Source organism: Xylocopa sonorina, unplaced genomic scaffold, assembly GCF_050948175.1.
Source record: "Xylocopa sonorina isolate GNS202 unplaced genomic scaffold, iyXylSono1_principal scaffold0076, whole genome shotgun sequence".
NCBI classification, from domain to species: Eukaryota; Metazoa; Arthropoda; class Insecta; order Hymenoptera; family Apidae; genus Xylocopa; species Xylocopa sonorina.
In genome coordinates this window covers 274703-300085 of record NW_027490147.1, presented here as the reverse complement: position 1 = coordinate 300085, position 25383 = coordinate 274703, and the positions used below count along the sequence as shown (strand labels likewise).

Here is a 25383-nt window from a genome sequence, read left to right as displayed (position 1 = left end):
CAATTAGCGAACGAGCCAAGTAACTTTAAGATTAGATAATCTATCCACTTAACCGCGACGGTCTACATAATCGGCAGTAGGCCTCGAACGAATCGAAACTTCTGGCAGGACTCTTAGAGGGCAAAATTGACGCAAAATATTTTGATGACGCAACCATCAAAACTCTCAGCGGTTCATCGTACGTACAGAAGATCATCAAGACAAAAATGCTGTCTACCATTGCTAAAATATTTGATCCGGTAGGCATACTAGCGTTAATAATAACGACGAAGGTATTCATGCAAGGCTTTACAAATTTCAATTAGTCTAGAACGTGTTCGGATTAACGGGGCAGGTATTGTAATATATGTACAATTAATTAAGGATTATAATAGTAAATAATATAACGATGAGGATGCGCACACACAGACAACTTCCCGCGAGAGTACATATAGCGGTGTTTCACACCGCGAGAGTCGTCTTTCTTTGTTCTCCCTATCTCGTCCGATAGAGACCGTTTCGGGTCCGAGCTTTAACCACTTGCGCTGGAAAGATCTACCACGCATATGGAGATGCGTTTGTTACGAAGTTGTCAACGAAGTATTCTACACGTCGATAGACGGTTGTCATACAAATAAAAATGACGTTCGCGACACGTTGACCTAGATCGTTTGTCAAAGTACAGGTTCTGATTGCATCACACGTAGAGTAATCGATTAATTAAATAATAAATTCCTTCCAGTTTAGTAATTTCAATCCATATCATAAAATGGAAAGTGTCAGTGAACTTGATATTATTTTAATAAATACAAAAAGAAAACGAGTATTTAAAATAGACAGTGAAGGTAGTGGTAGCAACTTCGATGTAACTGTTTTTTCATTTCAGAAGTGATATAGAATTATATCTGATTACGACAAAGAAGGATGTTGAAATGAGGAGTGTGAACTTAATCTTATATCCAAGGAATGGATATGGAAAGATATTGAAAATATAAGCAAACTATGGCAATATTCATGAATTTCTATAATAAATATACTATAATAGTTTGGCAAAATGCCACAGCTTTGCAAATGGTAAATGAAATACTAATAGAATGCTTTTGGTAAATCGGTGTGATCGGATCCAATCATTACGCGAGTCGGATAATCCAAGATGAAACTTGCAAATTAAAAAAGTTTGGAGGCAATTGGAGGGATACAAATATAGATGCAATAAGTGCTTAGTTTGCTTGATGCATTTTGATGTCACAAGTGAAAAAATCAAGCGTTCAATCTTATTGGTCAAAGGGAATCGCAATCAAGACTCCAATATTTCGAAAAATAATGCATTTTATTTTGGAGATTTGTTCAATAGTCTCGCTTTTTATATTTCATTGACAACGAAATTGTAGATAAAAATTATGATCGTTTATGTAAATTGCGAAATATAGTCGACTATTTAAATAAAAAATTTCAGACTATTTACATTTCCGAGGAATATGTATCATTAGATGAATCTCTAATGAAGTATATAGGCCAAGTGTTATATAAGCAGTATAATCTATCGAAAAGAAATTTTATAAATTATGTGAATCTAAATCGGGATATTGCATTCTGTTCGAGATGCTGCATGTCCTCGTCCGGTATCGTCGTACCATAACGACCCTGCCGCGAGGCGTTACTGTACTTAAACCATGGAAGAGCGGCTTTCCACCAGAACGACTCGTGCCATCAAAAGAAGGGGATCATGTATATGATCAAGAATTAAAACTCACAGGTCTAAATCTTTCTCTATAAAGCTGTATAATGGTTGATTTAACTCTAATGGTAATCATAATGAATGTTTATTAATTTACTTAATTAAATTTGTCCTGGCTATATTATTTTGTTTGCCTACGGACGCCGGCCTATTTTTGGAGTCGCTCAAACGAGGAGTTGGTTAAAGTTCTCAGATCCGGACCTGTTCTGAAAGCACTACTATATCCTACATGTGCACTTGCTCAAATAATTATATTATTGTAATTACTATTCATATTTATTAATTACTTGATTGTTTATACATTTTTTATTCGTTTTCAATCATATTACAATTTACGGGGGCATTAGAGTACCGACTTTCTTAAATGTTTACAAAATGAGTGACTCAAATCTCTCGCAAAGGGACAGAAATCGTGGCGTTTTCAAAGATCGCATTCACGGTACGTTCATGATAAAAAGCTATTTTTGAAAATTAAACACTTTAGCAATTTTGTACCGATAATCTTTACTTTTCACACAATGTATTTTAGAAAGGTAATTTTTACGTCCTCAATAGTTGTGCCGTGCGATAAACGTGATATTTCTTCAAAGTTAATCTAAAATGTGCACGTAATGGGAACAGCGTGTGCACATTAGGGAACTTGGACCGCAGCCAGGACCTTGGAGGAAATTCCTTTGCCACGGGCGCGCAGGTATCTTTACCACCCTCTTCAAGTAATGTGCATCACTTCGGTAAAAACGAATTAGTATTCCCCCTCCCCACAGTGGAGCGAACTCCCAAAAAAGTTTGACAAGAAACATCAGATCAGCAGACATTCATAAACATAAACCAGCTGTCTAATATTAATTAACGTTGGCGGATAGCGTCGCGACAAGCTACGTAACTTTGAGATTTACAATTTTGGGGAGGAATCGAGATCAAGTCGAAAGTAGTTCGCGAATGTTTGCTGAAGTTAAATTGGATCAAATGGGTTCCATCCATGATTCACACGGCATGACAGAAGTACCGCACATAATTGAACCTGCTAAACAACATTGCCTTCCTTCGAAAGACAATGCTGGATGAGGCAAACGACGTTTAATGCTATGGCTTCTGCAACGCTAGTGAGAAGACATTCGGAACATGCACCCACCTGGGGATTTCCAAGGGGAGTCAAGTGCAATGCAGTCTGCTGTGTAGTTGCACGAAGGTCGCGCTACTTAAGGTGCTTTCCCTACCTCGATTCGAAATGTACGCCGCTCTGAACACTCTCTTCTGCCACCCATCATTCCATCGGAACATATCCTAGCGGATCTACTATTCAGAGGAGTGTCTCCTGGGGACTTCACACATCTTACCTCGTGACCCACCTAACATTCGGCATACCGGAAAACCTCCCTGAAGTCAAGAGGCAACTATGCTTAGCTATTAATTTGCAACTGAACGAAATCTGGGACCGTTATTTATACTTCCAAAAACTTGTCAGAATCGTAGCCTATTGTCTACGATTTCAACCAGCACACAAATATCAATACAACCTGCAACCTTCAGAAATTCAATGTCTGGATGGGGAATCTACCTACTGCACTTAAGGAAAGAAAATACCGGTTTTTGTTTGTCTGACAGTGAAGGCGATTCATTTGGAAGTTGTCACCGACATGGCGACAAACGGATTTATAGCTGCGCTACGACCATTCATCGTTCGTTGAATGCAAAATTTACAGCGACAACGGCATCAACTTCATAGGCGCAAACAACTAATTGTTGGAATTATGCGACCTGCTTCACTCAGACGTCCACCAAATCAGGATTGACGTAATAACAGCGCAAGAAAGAATCACTTGATCATTTATCTTTTCTCGATCACCAAACTTCGGAGGCTTATGGGAGGTGATCATCAAGCCAATGAAGCATCACTTGAGAAAAGTTGTAGGAGAGATGCTGTTCATCTGTCTGTCATAACATGGGTCATTTCATAATTGGCCAACCTTTGTCTGACCTAATCGATTCAAATTTCAGCAATACTCCATCTAACAAGTTATCGCGGTGGCATCTTACTCAGAAGGTAGGTAATATCTAAATGGCCTTTATAACGTTCATTTTATACGTTCCGGAAGAAAATGTTGGCATAGACAAATCCCTAATCTAATTCAGAGAGTGACAGAAGTACGTACTACTTATAGCATCAAAACAAGCGAGATTTGGAATTAAATTTTACAAATTATGTGAATTCAATTCTGGATATTGTTCTGGATTCAAAATTTACTTTAAGTTATTATTTTTTAGTGTTATTTAGTTGCTCTTCATTAACATTATTTCAACCTGATGAAATGTTATATAAAAATTCAAATTTTAAAATAAAATGTACTCTTTCTCAGCTTCCATATAACTGTTTAGTTGAACGAAATTAAGTAGTATTTTGCGGACACATCAAGTTCCATTTTATTTGTATGTCAAGGGATTAATTTCATTCATTACCATGCTCATTTCATCATATTCAGTTGAACAAATGGTGGGGGGGAGGTCATATTCTGTTCCTGAAACCATTGACTTTAACGTTCATCCTATCCTCCATCACGAGATTGCTATTTTTGAGAAATATCTTCAGTTCTTCCTGTCATCTGGGTAGCAAAACTTAGGTGGTATATGACTTTACATATATTTTGCAATTCCTTGTTTGCACTCCCATCTCAATGCACCGTATCATAAATCTCACAACTTTCGACAGTTCTTCCAATAATTTTATGATAGACTATCTTTTGGGTTTTTCCGCTCTTTCTACACTTTCCCACACTTTTTGACATCATCCAGCTTCTTCCTCATTTTCTACTCTTGTGTTCATCCGTTCAACTATCTCGGCGGACCCTCAAACTAGAATTCTTGCCAATCACAGACCTCCAATCTCAACTCCCAGCAGTCCAACCACTCCTAGCAACTTCAACCGAATGCATATAATCAGGTGCATCTTCGCCTTTAGATAGATTCTAAAAACCACTCAGTCAATGCAATATACGTACCTTAAACTCTAAAAAGCTTTGTATATAAAGTAAAATAAGTATTAAATATAGACTAAAATTTAAAATACAGATAGTTGTTTTAATTGGTGACCATCGAGTATCCGAAACGACAAGTTTAACAGTACATTGATATTCAGGGGTTATAACTATTGCCTAAGATGTGACAACCGTTTCTTTTATTGGCTAGAGTCGAACCCATTGCAGCACTGATAAACATGTATAAATATTTCTTGATTTGGCATTCCCTTGCCAATAACGGCAGACCAGAGATGCCAATTTCAATAATATTTATTTAAAGAGTTAGCAAGCTTAATTAGCGCTACCTATTTACGTACGATAGCATATCACTCTCAGAGGTAAACGGTATGATGGAATGCTTTCACCGTCAGTTGCAGGCAGCAAACAAATGCCACGAGATCGAAAAAACATTGGTTACAGATTCTATTCATTGTCTTGCTCCGTATTCGGTTAGTTTTCAAAGAAGACTCGAACGCGACAACGACAGAAATACTATTCGGCGTCGAAATACTAATTCGTAACGATCTACGGCTACCTGGTGAGTTTTCCAATACGAACGGAGCTGAGAGATCTTCAGAGTTTGCACAAAAACCAGTTCACAGAAACCATGTACCATCGGCTGTGGATACCTCTTGAAATGTTTGTATTTTGCGTTTGTATTTTATTTGATTATAAAATAAACGTTAAGCTTAAGCTTTTTCTTAATATTATAAAAACTCAGAATCGTAGTGTAATTATGGGAAAGGATAATCCCATTGTAAACCTGCCGCACAGATTTCCAAAGTCTTCGAAAAGTTTAGTACTTGTATTCATGTTCATCTTTATCCAAGAAGTACCAATTTTTGTTTGTAAGCCAGCTGAGTTCTCTTTTTTCCTTTGCTTTCATTTAAGTAAAGAACATCAACAATACTGCCAATTAGACTTTTATAAGTAGACCTTTGTTAGGAACAACGCAAGGAAGACTTTATGGTACAGTCAATCATGTATAGAGTTTCGTTCTTTGTCAGTTGTAGCAGACCTACTACAGCCAATATGTGGCACTTGAAATAATTTCATTTAATAGGATTTAGTCTCGCTTCAGCGATTTCATCAAGGTTACCATAAAATCACGTTCAAAAGGGTCTTTAGAATTTCGAATATTTTTAAGATTATAATACGGGGACTTGTATCGTTAGACCTGGAGGAATTTCTATTCTGTTGCCAAACTTTCGTCTATTAGTCGGCTCCTCAAAATGCGTAACGAAGTTAAGGCGACAACACGATTGTCTAACATCAAAGTACTGAGTAGCCAATCGTCGATTGACGCTATTCATTAGAAACTCTTGACCGTGTGTAAATAATTTTTAGTTTAACTTTTTAAGAACATGGCACTTGTAGTTTCCCGGTTCTTAGAATCTAGCTTTCTCTGCTTTGTCCTGCTAGCAGATTTTTCGGTTAATTTATACTTTTCATTGCCGCATGAGTTCTAGAATTGAAGTGTCTCTTAAGGTTATTGTTATTGACTACATTCGTTGTTAGAGACTCACGGAATTTTCTACGTGCTTCAACAGCGTATTTCGGCCGTTTCCTTCACCACTAGTTCGTAGTTTGATTTTTGTCTTATCCGCGTGTTTCAACCCTCACAACGAAATAGTCAAGAGGTGTACCTGTTTTTGGTCTACGAAAGTAACAGTTAGAACTGACTTAGCGCTCGAGCGGTCAACGTGTAAATAAACTTTTCCTTCCCGTACAAGGAAGGTGGTGAACAATCTTCAATGGCATTTGGTACTATCTCACGTGCCCCATTTCGGGAGACTGCTGTTATATGTATTAATTACTACCTGAAGCGAGTCACTGACAAAACTAAATTAACATATGAAGAACTGTATATATTATTAATTCAAATTACAACGTGTTTGTATTCCCGACCATTATACCAATAAAATTATTACCACTGATTCCTACATATCTTTAGACTTACGATTTACTAACGACCTTTCTTTGGTGGCATACCCACGGGACTGAACACATTTCTCTTTTAGTTTCAGACGCACGGTATCAGTAGATGTCAGTGGATCCACCACCTAATTGGTCTGTACATTAACCAATTAGGTGAAGAAACATTTTCAAGCAAAACATTTCCGCCGGAGAAGAAACATACTCTATGTAGGTAGATTCATCGCGGCTGTCATTTGAAGAAACATTATGAATTTCAATAAACTCCTCGCAAATTCACATTTCTACGAAGAAACATTATAATTTACAACGGACTTTACAGAAAACAATATCTTTCCACTGACCGTAACAGTACATACTTTACACCATTCTGTTGTACCAGACACACCAGTTTTTATTACTTGATTAAACAGTTTACTTTTCTACAACATTAAACTCAGTGTATTTACTTAAATACACCCCTTAATGTTTCGAGATTTTTAAAAGAATGTAGAATCGCAGGCGCCAAGAAGTTCTCTCTCAAAGCAGTTCAAGGTCGCTGTCGAAACACGTGCATCACATCGTTGCCTAACTGATGATAATAATCTTTCTGAGCCACAATTTACTTAATTTGTTGAAAAAAAAATGAGCTGAGTGAACATGGCGTGCATCATCGAAGCAGAATCTCGGATCAGAGACACTAATCATCTTAAACGATAACCATCTCCTGCCATTATAATGGAAGATGAGACAAATGAGAAACGTACACACGATTATGGATCACAGGATTAATTATGCATATATGTGTTCATCATTATTTTGATTGAATAATAATTTATTCATATGCTACTTTGCATTATACTTGGAACAATTTTGTATTAATTAGTACGTAACAAAGATTATTGGGCAATTAGGACTAGTTAAACGCGTGCCGTTCATGTTAGATGACATGTTGGAAATAGGACTATCCCAAGTTTATAACACAGACTCTAAACACATATTAACCATAATATTATTAGCATCAGTATTTTGGATGTAATTGCAAAGTTATGAGTTAAATAAATCACATACAAGTGTTTTGATTTATCTTGCGCTATGAAACAGCATCCACTTGCTACACGGTGAAACATTTTTGAAAAATCAGCGTGTTTAACATTTTATTAACAAGAAAACAGTCATTCCGAGACAGTTGAAAAGCAATATTCTATTTAAAGAAAATATCGACGGAGACGTGTCATATAGGCGGACGGAATAGCAATTAAGATACGAACTTGTACATTTTCTGTGGCGCCGTTCCGTCCAAGTGAAGCCATCGCGTAGCGCTAGAAGGTTTACCAAAAACGATCCAAAAACACGACATAAACTTTACTATCCTTACCATTCTATCGTTGTGATTTTAACAGCGTGATATAAACAAGACTTATAATTTATTTGTCAGCAATTTGTGTTCACTTTGTGAATAACGCATTTTCTAACAGTTCTTAGTACCAATTTATTGGACAGTTGTACAACAATAACAATTGCAGACTTTTGTCTCGAATCGATATTATGGTACATCTGAAATATGTTCAAAGTTAATCCTTCTATATTTTGTTTCATACCATTTATCCATGCTCGTTTTAATAATATGTAAATCTTTTAAAATCTTGATAATACTACTGTGTTTATCGAGTTAGGGGGTAACTATTTGAAACAAATAAAACACAGGAGAAGTGGAGAGAATTTTTTAGTACATTACCTGATAGCTGGGAGGTGGTGTTCTAAATTGGAATTCGGGATAAATCATAGCAGCGTAAGGATGTATCGGCCTTGCCGGCGGTATTCTGCTCGAGATTCCCGTAAAGCCAAAGAAACTGCCACAATTTTCTCGACTGGTTACTCGCCATGCTACAGCGCTCATAGTTACCAGAACGACTCCTATACCTGTAACAGGAAACATTCCGTTAGTACCACTGCACAGGCCTGTTTTAAAAAGGATAACTTATAATAAGTACATTAAGTCCGTAAAGTCCAAATTAAAATACAAAGTTTAGAAGTCCACAAATAAATTATTATAAAATCCAAAGTTCCAAATTTGGTCCATGCATTACAGTGTGCCAATAGTATTTGAAGAGTATCCTTATATGTAGATTATTTTCCTGTTCAAAGGTGTCTTAATGTCAATATTAATTGTTTGTATGTTCAAATTTAGGTAGCAGTCCTTCTGATGTCCACTCGGTGGTCAGGAGTGAAGTTCACGTCTGCTACTAGTTGTCAATTTTAGGTCAAGAAACAAGACAACCGCTTAAATTGTCAATTATAACTTTATGGTACTCTTCCTGGTAATAAAGTAAATAACACACTGTAAATTGTAAGTAAAACGCGATACAATGTGATGAATCATTTTCATTATTCACTTGTAATTATTAAACATTTTTTCACCGATGCTCATTTATCAAGGCTTCCACCTTTAATTCAATAAATAATCGCGAAATTAATCGTACCGAAGAAAGACGATTGTATTTTGTAAGGTTATCACTTGAAAAGTTTTTGCATACTACGCAGATTGTAGATCATCAACATCTCCCTTTCATGACATTTCGAAGGAAGTTTAGATTCTTAATTCATTCACTTTTTCATTATAATATTTTTTCTAAATAGTGATATTCTTTACCCAGTATATAAGATGCCCAACAAAAGGTAATCAGGAAAAGTCCTGCATACGTATAAAAAATATTGTACATTTAATACTGTACTAACTTAATAAAGCGATTAAAAAATGATGAAATATTGTGAGGATAATCGTCAACTGCTGGCCATAATTGCAGATATATGTAGTATATCCTATTCTATCTTAGCGAATCCTATTATACTTAGCGAAAATTTCGTCAGAGTTGGCTTGGTTTCTGATGGTTACGCAAGGACATCAAATCATTCGAAGCTCAATGACAAAACAATTTTCTACTAGAAAAAATGTTTAAAAGTTACGAATTCAAAAATAAAACGCACAAAATTAACTGAAGGTGAAAGTAAATCCGTTAACTCTTAGTTCAGCATCTACTACCTAATCATCCTACTACCTACTATCTAATATCAAGGGTTAACCTATAAATAATAGAGATACTATATTACTACAAAAATGGCGATTGGTCGTCGCTTTGTTGTAAATCTTGTGTACTAACATATTTGAAGAAAAATAAGTTACCATCCTTATGAGTTTATTATCCCCAAATTTCATGTTTCAAACAGACTAGAAATCGGTTGTGACTATGGTTAAAATGTAATAATGTAATTTCTAACAATTATTCTAATATTGGAAAAAAAGAGAAGTGAAAAAGTTAATAGCGATATTTTGTTATTCAGGGTTACAGAGATAGGTTGCTTAGAAAATCTATTTACTTGGCTTTCGGATTGAACAGAATCGAATGAATCAAGTACAATGCGTTTTAAACTCCAAAAAATGGTTTTATTCGCAAGATACTGATGATTTGTAATCTAGCATGAAGTGTTGGGATGGGATCTTGGGAACGGATAGCATCAAAGATTGGAGGGAGTGGCCAAGAATCAAGGATGAAGCATAGATTAAGAGTGACACAAGAGAAGAAGAATATTTAGGGTATATGACTGTTTTAGATGAATCGGTATTTACAAAAGATAGTGATTATAACAATGGCTCGTAAAATAATAAATTGCCAACCAACATACGTTAATCAGGTTTCTAAATGATAAAATATTTATCAGTATAGGTTATACAAAAAACGAATATAGAGCAGTGCAAAGGAATACCGAAATGCAACATTCACGCAAAAAATGTTACTAGTTAGCGTCACAATTCATTCAAGAATTCCACTAACTGTACTAACGTCAATGATTTGAGTAAGTTAAGATTATTGGAATTATAAATAGTGTGCACTGTTTGAGAAATTACAATATATTCGTCCGATGCAGTAAGAATTTATTATAATTAATAAATATTAAATGTAACGATGATTTGAAATTGTTTAGAAATTTTCTGAAACCCATTGAAGCCGTGCCATTGCTGTACAAATTTGGTAATAATGGTAATAGATTTTTATATTTCACGAGCTGCACCTGCGTTAGAACAACAGCGAAGAGTATTTTATTGCCAATAACATTATTATTTATATTTACAAAACATAACATTATTATATATTATATACTATGTATAATATTATTACATATCATTATGTAAAGTTTATCTCAACATTTTAAATGCATTTTCATATACGAACATTCAATTTTCGTCGATCTATCGTAATGTTGTTCTCTCCAAATAAATATCGTACATTTATTAACTACAGTAAAATTGATTTGACAAAATAAAGGAAAAAAAGAAAGATATGTTCCACGTAAAAATAATTATTGTACATTATAAAATGATACGTACAATTATAATCAGCAGCACAATTATGTATTTTTTTTCTAATTTCTTATGTATATTGACTATTCCATATGAACGTTTTGATGGGTTAAACTTCTTTTGATTATTTGAAATATGTCGTTGATATTAGATAAATAAAATACCAAGGGTGTACAATATAGTCTGTTCTAAAATTAAAAACGCAATTCGTAGTATTAGTTTCTTTTTATAAGAAATTATAAATGTATATATACGTACATATATAAGCATCCCCAAAGAGATTAATTATGAAAATTCATGTTACATTGGAATTCAATAATAAATTCATTGCATGGACAATGAACAAACTATTATTGCAAGACATCAACTAGGTTAAAACAAATGAGGTTCTCAAAACAGATGGTTAAAAAATGTTAAAAGAATGAAAGCATAAAGTAGAAAAAGAAACAAATTATGAAATGAAACAACAATACATGTAGCTATGATGAGAAATTTCAAAAGGTTCGGTGGTCCGATATATTGGCTGATCGTGACGCTGTGAAAGAAAAGGAAGCATGCTTGCAACGGTTACTTTCTAAACGTGAGCATATCACCTGTGACCTGCATAGAATGCCTCTCGCAATGCAAGAACGTTCTAACTTAAGGAATCGACGACATATGCATATCTATCTGGAGGATTTAACTAAACATAAAATTAATTTCTTAATCATTTAACCGAACATAAAATTAACAAATTAATAATCAATTTATCTGAATACATGAATATTTCGACTTTTTGTTTAGAGAGTATTAAAATAATTCTTTAAAACATGGAATATAATACTAAACTAGAACGTTAAATTCACTACCTGTGTAAATTCACTACCAATTGTATGTTAGTATATATCGAGTTATGTTGAATCTTTTTTATTATACGTAAATACTTTCTTATAATATACTAGAAATAAGTCGTAACAACGATAGAGAAAGTTATAAGCAAGAAACGTATAATCGAGGGATGAATATTACGTATATATAATATGTAATATACATGTACTTAATGTCTTTAAAGTATTTTTTGTATAATATTTGCTACTCTAAATTTTCTTACTACTCTCTACTCGGAGTTTTCAATATTTATTATTGGCCTTGCCATAAATTTTGTAAAAAGTCACATAAATAAGGAAATTAAGTTTCAATGCAATAGAATACTAGCTGTCCATGCCAGATAATATGACAATTTATCGAAGCCAGTGTGAGCAAACAGATCGGTATAAGTTATAAATGCGTATGTAATTATCTTGTATAATATTTATGCTCTTATATTTTTATAGTCATAGTAACATGTGTATTTTATATTTTATCGATTTTTGTTTTCTTCCCTTATTTTTCAGTGTTTTAGAAATAATACATTTATTATTTTTATTAAATTTTGATTAACTAAATGTAAAAATAAGTTGGGCAGATAGAGAGTAAAAAATGCAAGTGAGATTGGAATCCAGATGGCGCAGCCGGATTTTTATGACACGCATGCGCACTCAATTTTTTTGAATACCGACATCAAAGTTCCCAACAGAAGGTTTCGCTACTGTATACTGTGCCAATAGATGAGCGGTACGAGACTCAGCGGAAACCCCACTACATCGTCAAATGTTTATCAGACAAAAACACATCCACCAAGTCCACGCAAGACAAAAAAAATGGTTCCAAGAAATTCACGTATATTTACTTCTGCGAACGTAAGATCACACTTAACCGAATCTTTACAGAAGGATCTCTCGTAGTCTTAAGAAATGACTACCTCCCACCCTTGCAGTGGCATCTCGGCCGAGTTGAGAAGATGCCATGCCTAAACAAGATCATCCGAGTGGACTAACCAGGGGTCTCAACCAGAAGCTGCCTACACGTGAGATTGTCACTTTTTTTCAATCAATAGAATTAAATGTATTTACTCCGGTTTTGGAATCGATGAGATTGTATCGATAATTTACAATGAAATGAATGAGATCCTCTTTCTCTATATCACCAGCCCTTTCAGCAATTAAAATTACTATTAATGTTTCTGGAGCAACACGAAGTTTGATGCTATTGACAAGCGTTTGCTTATTTGTTTTATTATCCTGGAAAATTGTAAGATGAAATTCATCATGAATTGTAAATTTCTATTATTCGTAACATCTGTGAATCTTCTGCGATTCTTAATTTCGTCTATTTTAACCATTATGCTTATCCACCAATGTATACTTCTGTGGCGGCTACGATTCTTAGTATTTTCTAGTCGTAAATTTTCTAAAGAAATAACAATGCGTTCCCACGACACAGCGCAGGTTTGGTCACCGCGGGTTAGCACTTGGCGACCAGGCCCGCGCGCTTCCTAAACCCGATACCCGTCTGGTTTGTGTCCATCATCTGGGCCAAGCAATTGTTTCCTTTAAGATTTCGTCGCGACTGAGCGTTGCCCAGTCGCGTACGGCAGATCCTTAAACTTGGTTTATTTATGACTAATTTCCGTCCGTTGCGTTTCCTGGAAACGTTCACTCTCCCTGTCTGTGCATCCATCCTTTGCATTCTTGGTTTTCCCATCCTCTTCTATACGCATTTTTAAGGGACGATATTTTCGTCTTCGCGACAGTTCGGTTAGAACAACTCAAGCACACAGTTCGGTTAGAACAAGTCTAGCAGACAGTTCGGTTAGAACAACTCAAGCACACAGTTCGGTTAGAACGATTCGATCAGAATAGTTCGATTAGAACAGTTCGTCCAGAACACCCGGTTCATCTAGAACCGTTCGTTTAGAACAACCTCCATATTCGTTTAGAATTACGAGGTCGATTAGAGTTTCATTAGAGTCGCCTAGCGACGTGAAAGGAATCGTGGTTTTAAGACGTGAGTTTAAAGACTTGTTGTTTCATTGTTGTTGACTGTTTTATATTAAATTGAGAGCAAAAAGGTCAAGTGTGATTCCTTACTTCCGTTACATTGCCCTCACTTCCTTCGCAATAAGTATTCAAATAATCTCTTTAGAATATAAGGAATTTTCCTAATATAACTTCCTTAATATAATTAACATTTAAGCTGCTCGAGAGTGTCGATTAATTAGAAAAGCAATTACAATACAATCTACCAAATTCATTTAACCCTCCACTTTTGATACAGTATATCGGGTTGAACTAATTGTTCTTCTTAATGTTTCTCCTATCTTCGTAAAGTCCTTTTCTCTTAAATTTATAAGTAAGGATTATTACACCATAAATATAAACTTTTACAGTTTCGAAAAAAGTATTAATATATATTATTCTTTTGAAATTGCATTCTAATTTACTCTTCTAACATCAAATTAATTTCGTGAACCTGTTACATTAATTATCTTTGACAATGGCTACACGTGGAATACCCCGACAATAATTCAACTTCCATCACTCACTTTATAAAATATTAACAGAAATAATTCACAGTGAAATTTGATATAAAAAAATAAAGCATTATTTAAAATGAATAATGGAAGTTAGATCATTGCATCTTCCACTTAATTTATCAATTGTAGACGATATCATATTTACTTAAAAAAAAAAAATAAAAAAACCTGTAAAGAAAACTTCTTCGTTATAGCTTGCGCCATGTGATTTACGATAATATACGAATTGGTTTCCTTCATCTTCGACGTTAGCACTACTTTTCTTGGGATTTGATCGATTCCTTAAAGTCTTCTCACCTGCATACTAAGCTGGCTCAAGGACAACTATTTCTGATATTTCGATTTCTCAGATTCTATGCATTCTAAACCTATCCCAAGATGGTTTTCGCGATATATAGGTTTCCTAGGTCCTTTTCAAACATTCCTCATTCCATTTGTACAGCTCACCATCCACATCCTCTAGCAGCGAACTGCTTAAATATTGATTCCAACCAAAGGATGGGGCAGTCAAAATTTAATTTTAAAAGGAACCGTTCAATTCAGCGCTGTATAGGGCTGTTCGCTTGAATAGCCTCACTTAAAAATATATTATATTTATTCCGTAACATTTTCGTCACGAAATTCGAGAAATTACCTGTCACATTGTGATTTTGAGTACAGTACATAAAAATAAAAAATAAATTTTGTCGTTGATATTTTTTTTTATTAATATTTAATTATCATGTTTGTCGTTGTTTCTTAGTAATTTAAAAATTCGATGTGCAAGCGAATCGTAAAGAGAATGTAAGTATGATTATTGAATTGTGGACATTACTGTTCTTATAGTTTTGTTAGGGTTTATACGATATTTATAGTTACGGTGTAACAATTCAGTGCGCCTTATAGAAAATATTGTGAAGGGTTCCTAAGACTAGGAATTTATTTCTCCGTGCTCAGAATATTTGTGACAGGGTGCAAAGTTAAGAAGTCCTTTTTAAGAGGTTTTATTTGATGTTGTGTCGAGAGATTCTCCAAGGAGACTGCTGTTCTGTCTATCGTCTCTCTACCTCGTCGACGCGATATGTTTGTCGCGCCTTTAGATTGGTTCTTCAACGTTTTCACTAAATACCAATCATTACCGTATTTCGATTCTTACGCCACTGCCTTCTTAGAGAATGGTGATGGTGTTTCTGGTGGGAGTTGATTTTGTCGCTACCATATTTGGTCATGTAGGGAGATTTCCGCTGGGCCTGATACCTGCGCCGGGTAACCAAGGGTAGCTTGGCCACGGGCAGAGGACCCTTCGGATATTCCCGGTTTATAGCTTCCGCATGTGCCATCGAGGCCGTTGGAGAAAGTTAATTATCACATACCCGGAAAATGTTAAAAGCTTAAAACGGTTCCTCAAAAATGACTTGACTGCTGCGCATACCATAAACCGTGCTAGTTGTTTGTAGCGGAAGGCCTACTATTGTGCCTTACTGCTAGCCGCTACAATTGCATATCATCATCCATTGAAGTAATTTACAGCAACAATTGTAGAGTCACTATTTACTGCCCCCTTATTAACCAATAACCAGTTGATCTATAGCTCAGTATTCAAACATATCAATCAACCAAAATCTTCAGAAAAGTTACTAATAACTCAGAAATTATGCTATATCCAATCAAGCAAGACCTTCCATTTCATACTCAGTTATATTTGTATTTTACTGTGAAAATAAACTAAGCTATTAATTTATGTTGGCATTTACTGTGAAGTACAAGAATAACATGTCCGTTACGTTAGTGAGTGGAGCGGAGCATTGTATTTCTTCCGTTATGAAAAGATAGATGCACCTCAAAAAAGAAAAGAGATTAAATCCCATATCATAATGTAACAAAAAGACAACGAAAAAGAAATTAATTCTCTTTTCAAAACATGGTGGTAGTAATGAGAGAATTCAATTTGGTTTGTCCAAATTGAATTTCATCTTATTTGAGAAAATTATATTGTTTGTCACTGATGAGTCCAGCTTGTAGCGGCTAGCATGGAGGTATAATAGAAGACCTTTTTCGCTACAAGCAGCTAGCACGATTTATGGTATGCGCACAAATAAGTTACTTTTGAGAAGACGTCCTTAACGAACTTTCTCCGCATGTTAACTGTAAATCTTAGTCGACGACCTCAGTAACACACGCGGACGCCATAAATCGAGGGTTTCCAAAAAGGGGTCTAGGCCTACGATCAAGAGGCTACAGCCTTGACATGGAAGGAACCAGACCCAGCGGAAACCCCGCTACATTGCCAAACGTTAACATAACAAAACACCCCCACTATACCTGCTGCCGCCCTTCCAAGTAAACGCGCTAAGGGCGCAAGAAGAGGCGGCACCTAGATATAAACAAATACATGATTGGCTAAGGTCGAAGCACCGACTTAGCCAATCATGCAACGTAAAGAATTTGTACAGACGCGGCTGCACACGAGAGAACTGAGAAAGTCAGTTGATCTCGAGAACTAGCCGAGTGCAGACGCTCTAGGAGAATAAAAGACAAAAGTGAACATCCTACGAACTCAGTCTGATCAGTCGAACAACGAACCCCTCCACAAGCTCATACGTGTTACACTACAAATTCAAGTCGAGTTTCAATGTATTTTTCATTAACGCAGGTTTGTTTTACATTTTACAGTGTTTTATGTGTGACGTACTTTGTATGACTCCAATAGTCGAAACTAACGCTTTTATTTCAAAATCCCATTGAAACTTCACAAACCTCCTTTGCAATCGCTTGCATTCTCGATCAATGTTGAGCGGTAAGGGAACGTCTTAGTTAACAGAGTATGAAGTGCCCTCGGTTGCGAGAGGAGTAATAACAAATATTTAGAAGAAAATATGCAGGTCTGAGAACCAGGGAGACTCGAGAATTATGTATTTTTAAAATACTCTATGGGCTGAATTTTTGTTTATCTGCAGATACCTTGCAAGGCATTAACTTTCCAGTAATATTTCCGGTTAATAATGTTGCCAATTGTCATCAATATTGTTACTGGTTATCTCAAAAACATTATACAATAAGACGTATACACCATCTCGTGAAAAAAGCTAAAATTGTTTATTAAAACGTCGATATATTAATTGTTATCTGAAAGTTAAACGGACCCATAGAGGGTTAAGTTTGCCTTATGACTATGCCGATCAACGGCGTTTGTTTGAGAATCGGCAGGCAATGTCGGGATTCAGAGAAGGCATTTTTCTTAAAACATACTCCTGTGAGTGTAGAAGTTCGGGCAGAGATTCGTTTACGAAATTTTTTACGAAATAGATCGCCGCGAACACGCAATATGTTAATGTTCAATAAAATTTGCTTAAACATAAGACCGTTGGGCTGTATACACTATCGTGCATACTTGTTCCTCAATTTACGAGGAATATCCATTCCATATGAATTTGTTTTACGCGAATGAAAATCCCGTACATTGATTCTGTCAGTACAATAGAAAAACTACAAACAATGAATTTTTCTATCGGTGTTATCTGTATACACTTATATTTTTAAAGCTTCTAGGAAAATATATTATCTGGTTGAAAAAAAAGTTTCGCATAAATTGAGAGACAGGTGTATTTGTGCTAAATTATGCAAATTAAAATGACTAGCAGTCGCTATTTTATTAGAGTACTGTGAATTTTACAGTTTTTCGTAATTCTGAATAGCTGAATTCAATATGATATCACAAACTTCGGAAGTATCCATTATTTAGTCGAATTTGGTTAGGTATTAGAATAGCCGAATTTAATAGTTGGCATTACACTTTATCGTTAGCTAGCAGTTAGCCGTGCTTTTTCACTGTGGTAAGAAATTTCTACAATCTGTAAAAATTTGCGAATTCGTCCATAAACACGGTAACGAGATAAAAAGTTAAGCCTAGCTTTTTAATTCCATCTAGTCAAAACGAAGCTCAAGACAGAGAAATTGTCGTTGTAGCTTCAAGAATATGTAATCTGTTTAATTTGTTTTTTATTGCAACCAAATGTATGCAAGAAAGTGAACTTCGTGTACTTTTCTGATATTGTCAGTTAGAAGCTAGCGGAATTGTTAGAACCATAGAGTTGTATAAATCTAGAGCTAAAATAAAAATATCCTAGAAACTGAATTCAATACTTAGTCTCCAAAACCCATTTTGGGAGTGGTCTTTCGAATAAGTTGGAGTTAGTCGACTTGTCGAGTGCAAAGTCGATAACGCTTCGCAAGCCGATAAAAAGCGATTAAAACTTAACAGAAATAAACACGAAAAAACGTGGAATTCGCTGGTATCATTGCACAGAATTTTTAACAAAGAGGTAAGAATGTTCCGAGAAATGAGCAGGGTTGGCGCTAATGTCAGTTAATGATTCTTCCTGCTGTTTATTGGCGTTAGTTTCTGCGTATCTCCTTGAAAATGGTTCACGTCTCACGGGAAATGTTAAACTATGAATTACACGATAATTCATACAATTGACGCTATTAAATTTGACATTATTATTTATCATTAGAGTTTAACGTGGGGTTTTGCAATTACAGATGTATGAAAGTCAATTATAGTAGTTGATTATCTTCACTATTACGGCTTCTGGATAGATAATAAACGTTGCAATAAACACCTATTAGATAGGACGACGCGTGACATCGTTCTGGATTCTCGGAAATCTGACAAGTGGGAAAGGATTTACTAATAACATAAAAATAGTATGAAAATATAGGTGTATTAGAAAAGCTACAAGCGGTAGTTCTAACAATGACATTTGATGTATCGAGTAAATATTTTATCTTGTCAAGTAATTTTTTAGAAAAAACTTTATTAAAAATATCAATAAAATATCCCTTAATTTCTAAAATAGCGCAAGTTTACAATTATAATAAAATTTTTGCAATTGTGTGGTTATATATTGTGACGAGGTGACGTCACAAGTCCTCACAACCATAGCTCGGAGATCACTACTCACCTGCGGAGGAAAATAGGATATAAGATCTGTTAGTTACGACCAATTCCTGTAATTAGTTATATTCGTAGTCCTAGCGGCAATACAAAAATGGCTCAAGAAGACCGCGACAACACTTGAAGAGGCCTGCTACGGAAACACCGCCGCTCACTATGATAGAACTCTCTGGAGAGGCTGTCTGTGACGGTAGACAATAGAGGCACAACTCAAGCCCTGAGTATCATTTCATCCTCTAGGAAGACCTCTGGGACAATAGTCACTGCATTCTCATTTGGAGAAACGCCCTACTGTGGGGTTATCTCCAAAATCATCCCGAGGTCCCTACACCGGCAATAAAACTACAGAGATGACCCAGACGGGCCAATAAATATAACACTAGATCGCGTGAGGTTAGCCTATTTCCTCTCGCTCCGAAGGGGGCAGCTCCACGAAAACCTTGACGCCGGCATCACCCAAACGCATCGATCGAGAATATTCGCTCTAGCCCTCTGGCTAGTCAAATCCACCGATCGATAGCACCAACCAATGTCGAAGCATACAGAAAACGGAGAAGACGCGGAAGAAGGCGAGCTGACAGGGAAGAATTACCTTACTCCACGATAACCGACTTCGAGTCACGTGCGTGACAGTGTGTGTGGAATTCTGCGAACAAATTGTACAGTGTTCTGTTGTAAAGAAACAGAAAATGTGGGGTTTTCGAAGGTTGTGTTTACAGCACGTTCGTGACGAAAGGTTATTTTTGAGAATTAGATGTTTTAATAATTTATACCAGCAATCACGACTTTTTCTATGTAATGCATTTTTAGATAGTTTATTTTTTGCGTCCTTAGAGTCAGTCTACCATGTACACTTAATACGTGTGCACCGTAGGGGACTCGGGTCACAGCCAAGACTTTGTGGGGAAATTCCCTCGACGACGCGAAGGACTTCGAAGGCCGCCACGGCCGTGCAGGTATCTTTCTACGCTCTTCAAGTAAAAGCGCGCTACGGGCGTACACGAGGATATGGACGATACTCTAAGAGCATGCTGATTTGTAATGTATGTGCATAGTTTCGGTAAAAACCAGTCAGTATCCCCTCTTTGCACGGTGGAGGGAGTTGGCCAGACAAATCAAAATCAATGTTCAAGTGAAAAAGACCAAACCTCATCTTGTCAATTTCGCGGGGAAGAACAAACGTGCGAACTTAATCTCTAGACGACTCGAAAACAGACAACGAACATTAGTGTAAAGAGCATCATGTCGGTTCTGTTTTCATTTATTCGGGAAGTCATTAACTTGTGGCGGCACTCGCCACTAGAGGGACAGCACCATTTTACACTTTCCTGAAAGTACCCGATGACCCATCGTTTCCAATATACAGAAGTTCTGAACTGTCTCTAATATCCCAGCGTCTAAGGCAGGGCCTGCTAGGTAGCCTTACTGATGAGTCCACTAGCAGGCCTAGGACGAAACGTTCTTCCCCTCTCTTTTCCTTCCTTCTTTCTTCCTCCATCTTTACAGCACAGCAAAAACCGAAGCAGCGCAGCCGCTTCAAACTATTATAGCTTACTTACTCCGAATCTTACAACCTCGGAAAGGAATCAGATTCGAGAATTCCACGTGGTAGTTCGTAACACAGAGAATTTGTGATTTTTGACCCGATATCGGAAGACTTGATGCGAAATTGTAGAGTGAGCCCAAATTCGTTAAAGCGTGTAAATTTTGATCCTCCTTTCTCCCTTACTTTTAGTAACAATTTTGTGATACATGTTTATGTATCGACTACCGTTCGCAAAATGCATGAGTCTGATTAGTGGAATTAGTTATACTTAGTGAATAATAGCGTTTTAGAGATTTTGCGAGACCAGCATCATTATATTTTTCGGTCTTTCCCTTTTTTTGCCTTCGAGTAAGTATTCCGTGACAAGTTTGTCGTGCCGAGCCTATAAAACAAGAAGTTTCGATACTCTAAATAAAGTAAACTACCAGTTTAAAAAAAAATAAGAATAGAAAAGAAAACAAAAGAGTTGGTCCGCAGCAATAATAATAATTGTTGGAAATGGATAATAATAAATGAAAAACTGTGCAATGTTCTTTATGCTCTATAACTTTATTTGTAAGGCTTGAATGGAACGTCCGCACGCTTTGAAGGCTCAGTGGCGGCTACGATTCCGCTATTTTTAGAGTCGTAAATTTTCGGGCTAAATCACAATGCGTTCCCACGGCTCAGTGGGAGTTTGGTCACCGTGGGTTAACACTTGGCGACCAGGCCCGCGCGTCTATCCTAATCCCGACATCCGTCTGGTTTGTGTCCATCCTTCAAGCCAAGCAATTGTTTTCCTCAAGAATTCGTCGCGACTGAGTATTGTCCAGTCGTGTACGGCAGATCCTTGACTTTGGTTTATTTATGATCAATTTCCGTCTTTTGCGTTTTCGTGAAAGCGTTCGTTTTCCCCATCCGCGCATCCATCTTTTCCGTTCTTGGTTTTTCCATTCTTTGCTGTACGCATTTTTAAGAGGCGACATTTTCGTCCTTGCGAGATTTCATTTAGAACGCTCAGTTCGTCCAGAACAGTTCGTTTAGAACTTTTAGTAAAGTCACATAGCGATGCGAAAGAATCGTAGCCACAGTACCGCTCCCAGGATAAGAAAGATTTTGTCCTACATATATCACTATTGTTATTGTTGATTTTTATATTAAAATTGAGAACGTGAAGTCGAGTGTTGTCCTTACTCCCGTACGCCTCAGCTCTACTAATTGTGAGGACACCGCATGGGAAATTTGGGGTCCTCCCTCTTAAGGAAAATTGACGACGCAAAATCTGCACGTGTTTTTTTTCAGACCCCTAGGTATAAACAGTCGAGGACCCTACTCGAACGATAAATCTATTTCACAGTTTGTATGCTACATTCTATTTTCTAACACAAGATTCATTTTTGTTTCTCGGTTGACATATGGAAATAATGCAACAATAATAATCTAAAAGCGAAATATAACGATGAGAAAGGTTGCACAGTGTAAGAATCGGCCTCAACTGACGGTAATAATAATAACCAACGGAAAGAAAACGAAAATTTCGATGCTGGATTCCGATAGTAATGTCAACGATGTAAAATAAATGAAAATAAAAACACGGTTGTAATATAATGAATAAATAAAAAAGAAAGAAAACAGATTAAATTTATGAATTCAAAGTCCTGTTGCCAAAACTGTAAATACAACTTAAACAAAGGGTCCTAGATCGAAATCCGGCACTCTCGAACATTGATGAGCTCAAGACCGCTTTATTGCAGTGGGAAAGGATCCCTCAAAACATTATAAAAAAAACTGGTCAGATCGATGAATGATCGAATGCATTAATTAAAGGCAGTAATTAAAGCTAAGGGCAATACCAAGTATTGAAATTTCATAAATTTTCATTGTTAAATTTAAATTTTTTATTTTAATTTAACAAAAAAATCGTATCCAAAAAAGGATATTTTAGCCTTTTTTTGTTCATTAGAATTCAAGTCACATAATTTAAAAAATGGTAGACCAATTTTTATGATGTTGGTATCAATATAAAGCTAAATACCTAGTCATTAAAAAATAATATGTTTTTTGTCCATTTGTTGCTCCATTTTTGAAAAAATTTACTTTATGTGCATGTCTAGAGGTAGAGTCGATTTAGCTACTTCTGTCTCTGCTTATTTCATGTATTTCTTTCCTATTGTAATCTAAAATGTTATATAAGCATGTAACATTAAGGTAAACAAAGTTTACTTTAATAAGTTTTCAAATAGACAATGCGTATGCGAAGTAGTATTTATTCACCAATAAAACAATTTTTCTTGGACAAATCATTTGTACTTGCTGCTTTCTGACTATCGCTGGTATAAAATATTGGGTTAATAATTCAGTTCAAAGGATAGCAGACTTGAATAATATTTCCTTTTAATTCATTAGACAATTGGTTATTGTTTGCGCAGAGTTAATTTCTGAAACATTTCCTACTTTTTGCATTATCAACGGAAATATAGAAAAGTATAAGCGGTAGATGTGAAATTTTTTAAAATAGAAGACTGTGTGTTGTATCTGGTAAAAGCAAGATTTGTTAAAGGAGCATTTAATTGCATGTTTATTCATTTGAGAAAAAACGAGATAAGATTTTTGAATTATTTTTGTATGAGTATTAAATTTTTTAATGAATTAACTACAAACATTTTGATTGCTATTATACCATTAGAAATGATTGCTGTGAACAGTTATTGAACTCTTACAAATATAATTTAAATTGAAAAAATAAATTATACTAAATTATGATATAGTATAATTTGAACTTTAATTGCGTGCTGAAATTGATAATAATGATATTGTTAACGATAAATTTTATTAATAATAAAAATGAATTATATAGAATGAATTATAAAGAAATTATATAATATGAATTATATAGAAATGAATATAATATGAATTATATAGAAATTATTTCTGTATATTTATAAACAAATAGATGTTAATGATAATTAAACTGACTCGACATTTGATTGATAATTGTAGTTGAACATAGATTGATGGAAGTAGTTACATACATTCAGAATTATTGAACGCACTATTTTCTTTACAGATTTTAATAAACATAATATTTCAAATTCAGATTTTATTTTTTGGTTTGCTTCGAGATTTACCAAAATAAGAACACTGTAATTTGATATAAAAAAGCTAAAAGCAGCTTTTGGAGTAACATCTAATCGAGAGCAATTAAGAATTGGCGTTACATAAAAAATAGAACATCGTTACAATTGGCGAGAGTTACAAACTCGAGGTCGATGTAGTCGTGATAAAATAGTGACTAAGTGATATCGAGTGAAATTAAGAATTGTTTAAAAGTTTGAGAGAAATGAACTTTGCTTACAATTGTAGAGGAGAGAATTGAAAGGTGAAGTATTCAATGCGAGAGTCTTGGGAAACAGCCGATGCCTTATAACACATATAGATGGAGGTATCTGATGTAATACGGAATAAACAAATAGAAAGAATAATCATAGAAATAGCAGAGTTAAATAAAACATAGAATCGTAAAATAAAGGAGAATAGGATAATATATCAATAATTATCGACCGAGATAAAACACTTTCACCGATAATAAATTTTGACAAAAAATGTTTCTTTTTCTAATTGTTGTCTATGTTTATAGGAAATATATATAGACATAAATTGAAATCTTGGGAAATATTTGAATAATAATTAAACATATAAATGTATTGACTAAGACATATTTGTAAAGATAATAATAAAAATAGAATTAATGAACTGGAGAGCGCTTAATTCCCGAGGATGAGAAACCGGAGCATCGACCTAAAGTAATAGTGGAAGCCAGTTCCGGGTCGATGGTGAGCGGATGGTGGCGGGGTATGCTCTTCTAAAATTAAGAAGGAAACATCTAGAGAAACTGTAGAGGGAGGTCGGCAGCAATGTCGACTCGGTCGAAGAGAAGACCCCATTTAAACTAGAGGACTACCAGAAAATCATGGAACTACGGGAATTTATGAAAAAACGATCCCAAAAATTATGAGGTTAAACTTGAGAAAGTGGAAACATAATTACTGTTATTGAACACAGATCAGTTACTTCTATCAAACAGATGTTTTACCGAAAGTGAAAGTTAATATTGGAGAACGCTATATAATAAAACGGTTCTGTCGGGTGGCAACTATATCGAAGAAGCTAAAACCTTTTTGATTGTACAAGCAGTTGATCTCCTTCGTTATACTCATTTGCTAAACAGCTGTTTATAGCAGTAATAACACCCAGGAAGTCACATTTACTGTTCAGACTATTGAATTTTACTACTTCATTGTTCGAGTCGAAGTACTTCTTGAGTTTATTGCTAGCTACGGTCAAAGATTAAAACACACGCAATTTCTATGCGCGTCACTCGAGGGTGCATTTGGTACTTGCCAGAAGAACGGATAAAAAATATAATAGAAAAAGTAACAGGATAAGACACAAAAGGACTCGATATATGTTTCACTGCTGTGAGACATTTGTTACTACTGCAGGCCCGTTGCCTGGCCATAGTG

The 25383-nt window shown here is 35.4% G+C and overlaps 1 protein-coding gene across 1 annotated transcript in view; it reads right to left on the bottom strand.

The window, feature by feature from the left end:
- LOC143432259 (uncharacterized) overlaps window positions 1–25383 on the bottom strand; it is a 132325-nt gene that overhangs the window by 9997 nt on the left and 96945 nt on the right. Inside the window, exon 4 of the mRNA XM_076909035.1 lies at window positions 8384–8568. Within this exon, the coding sequence (XP_076765150.1) occupies window positions 8384–8568 (185 nt within the window). The remainder of the gene's footprint in view (window positions 1–8383; window positions 8569–25383) is intronic.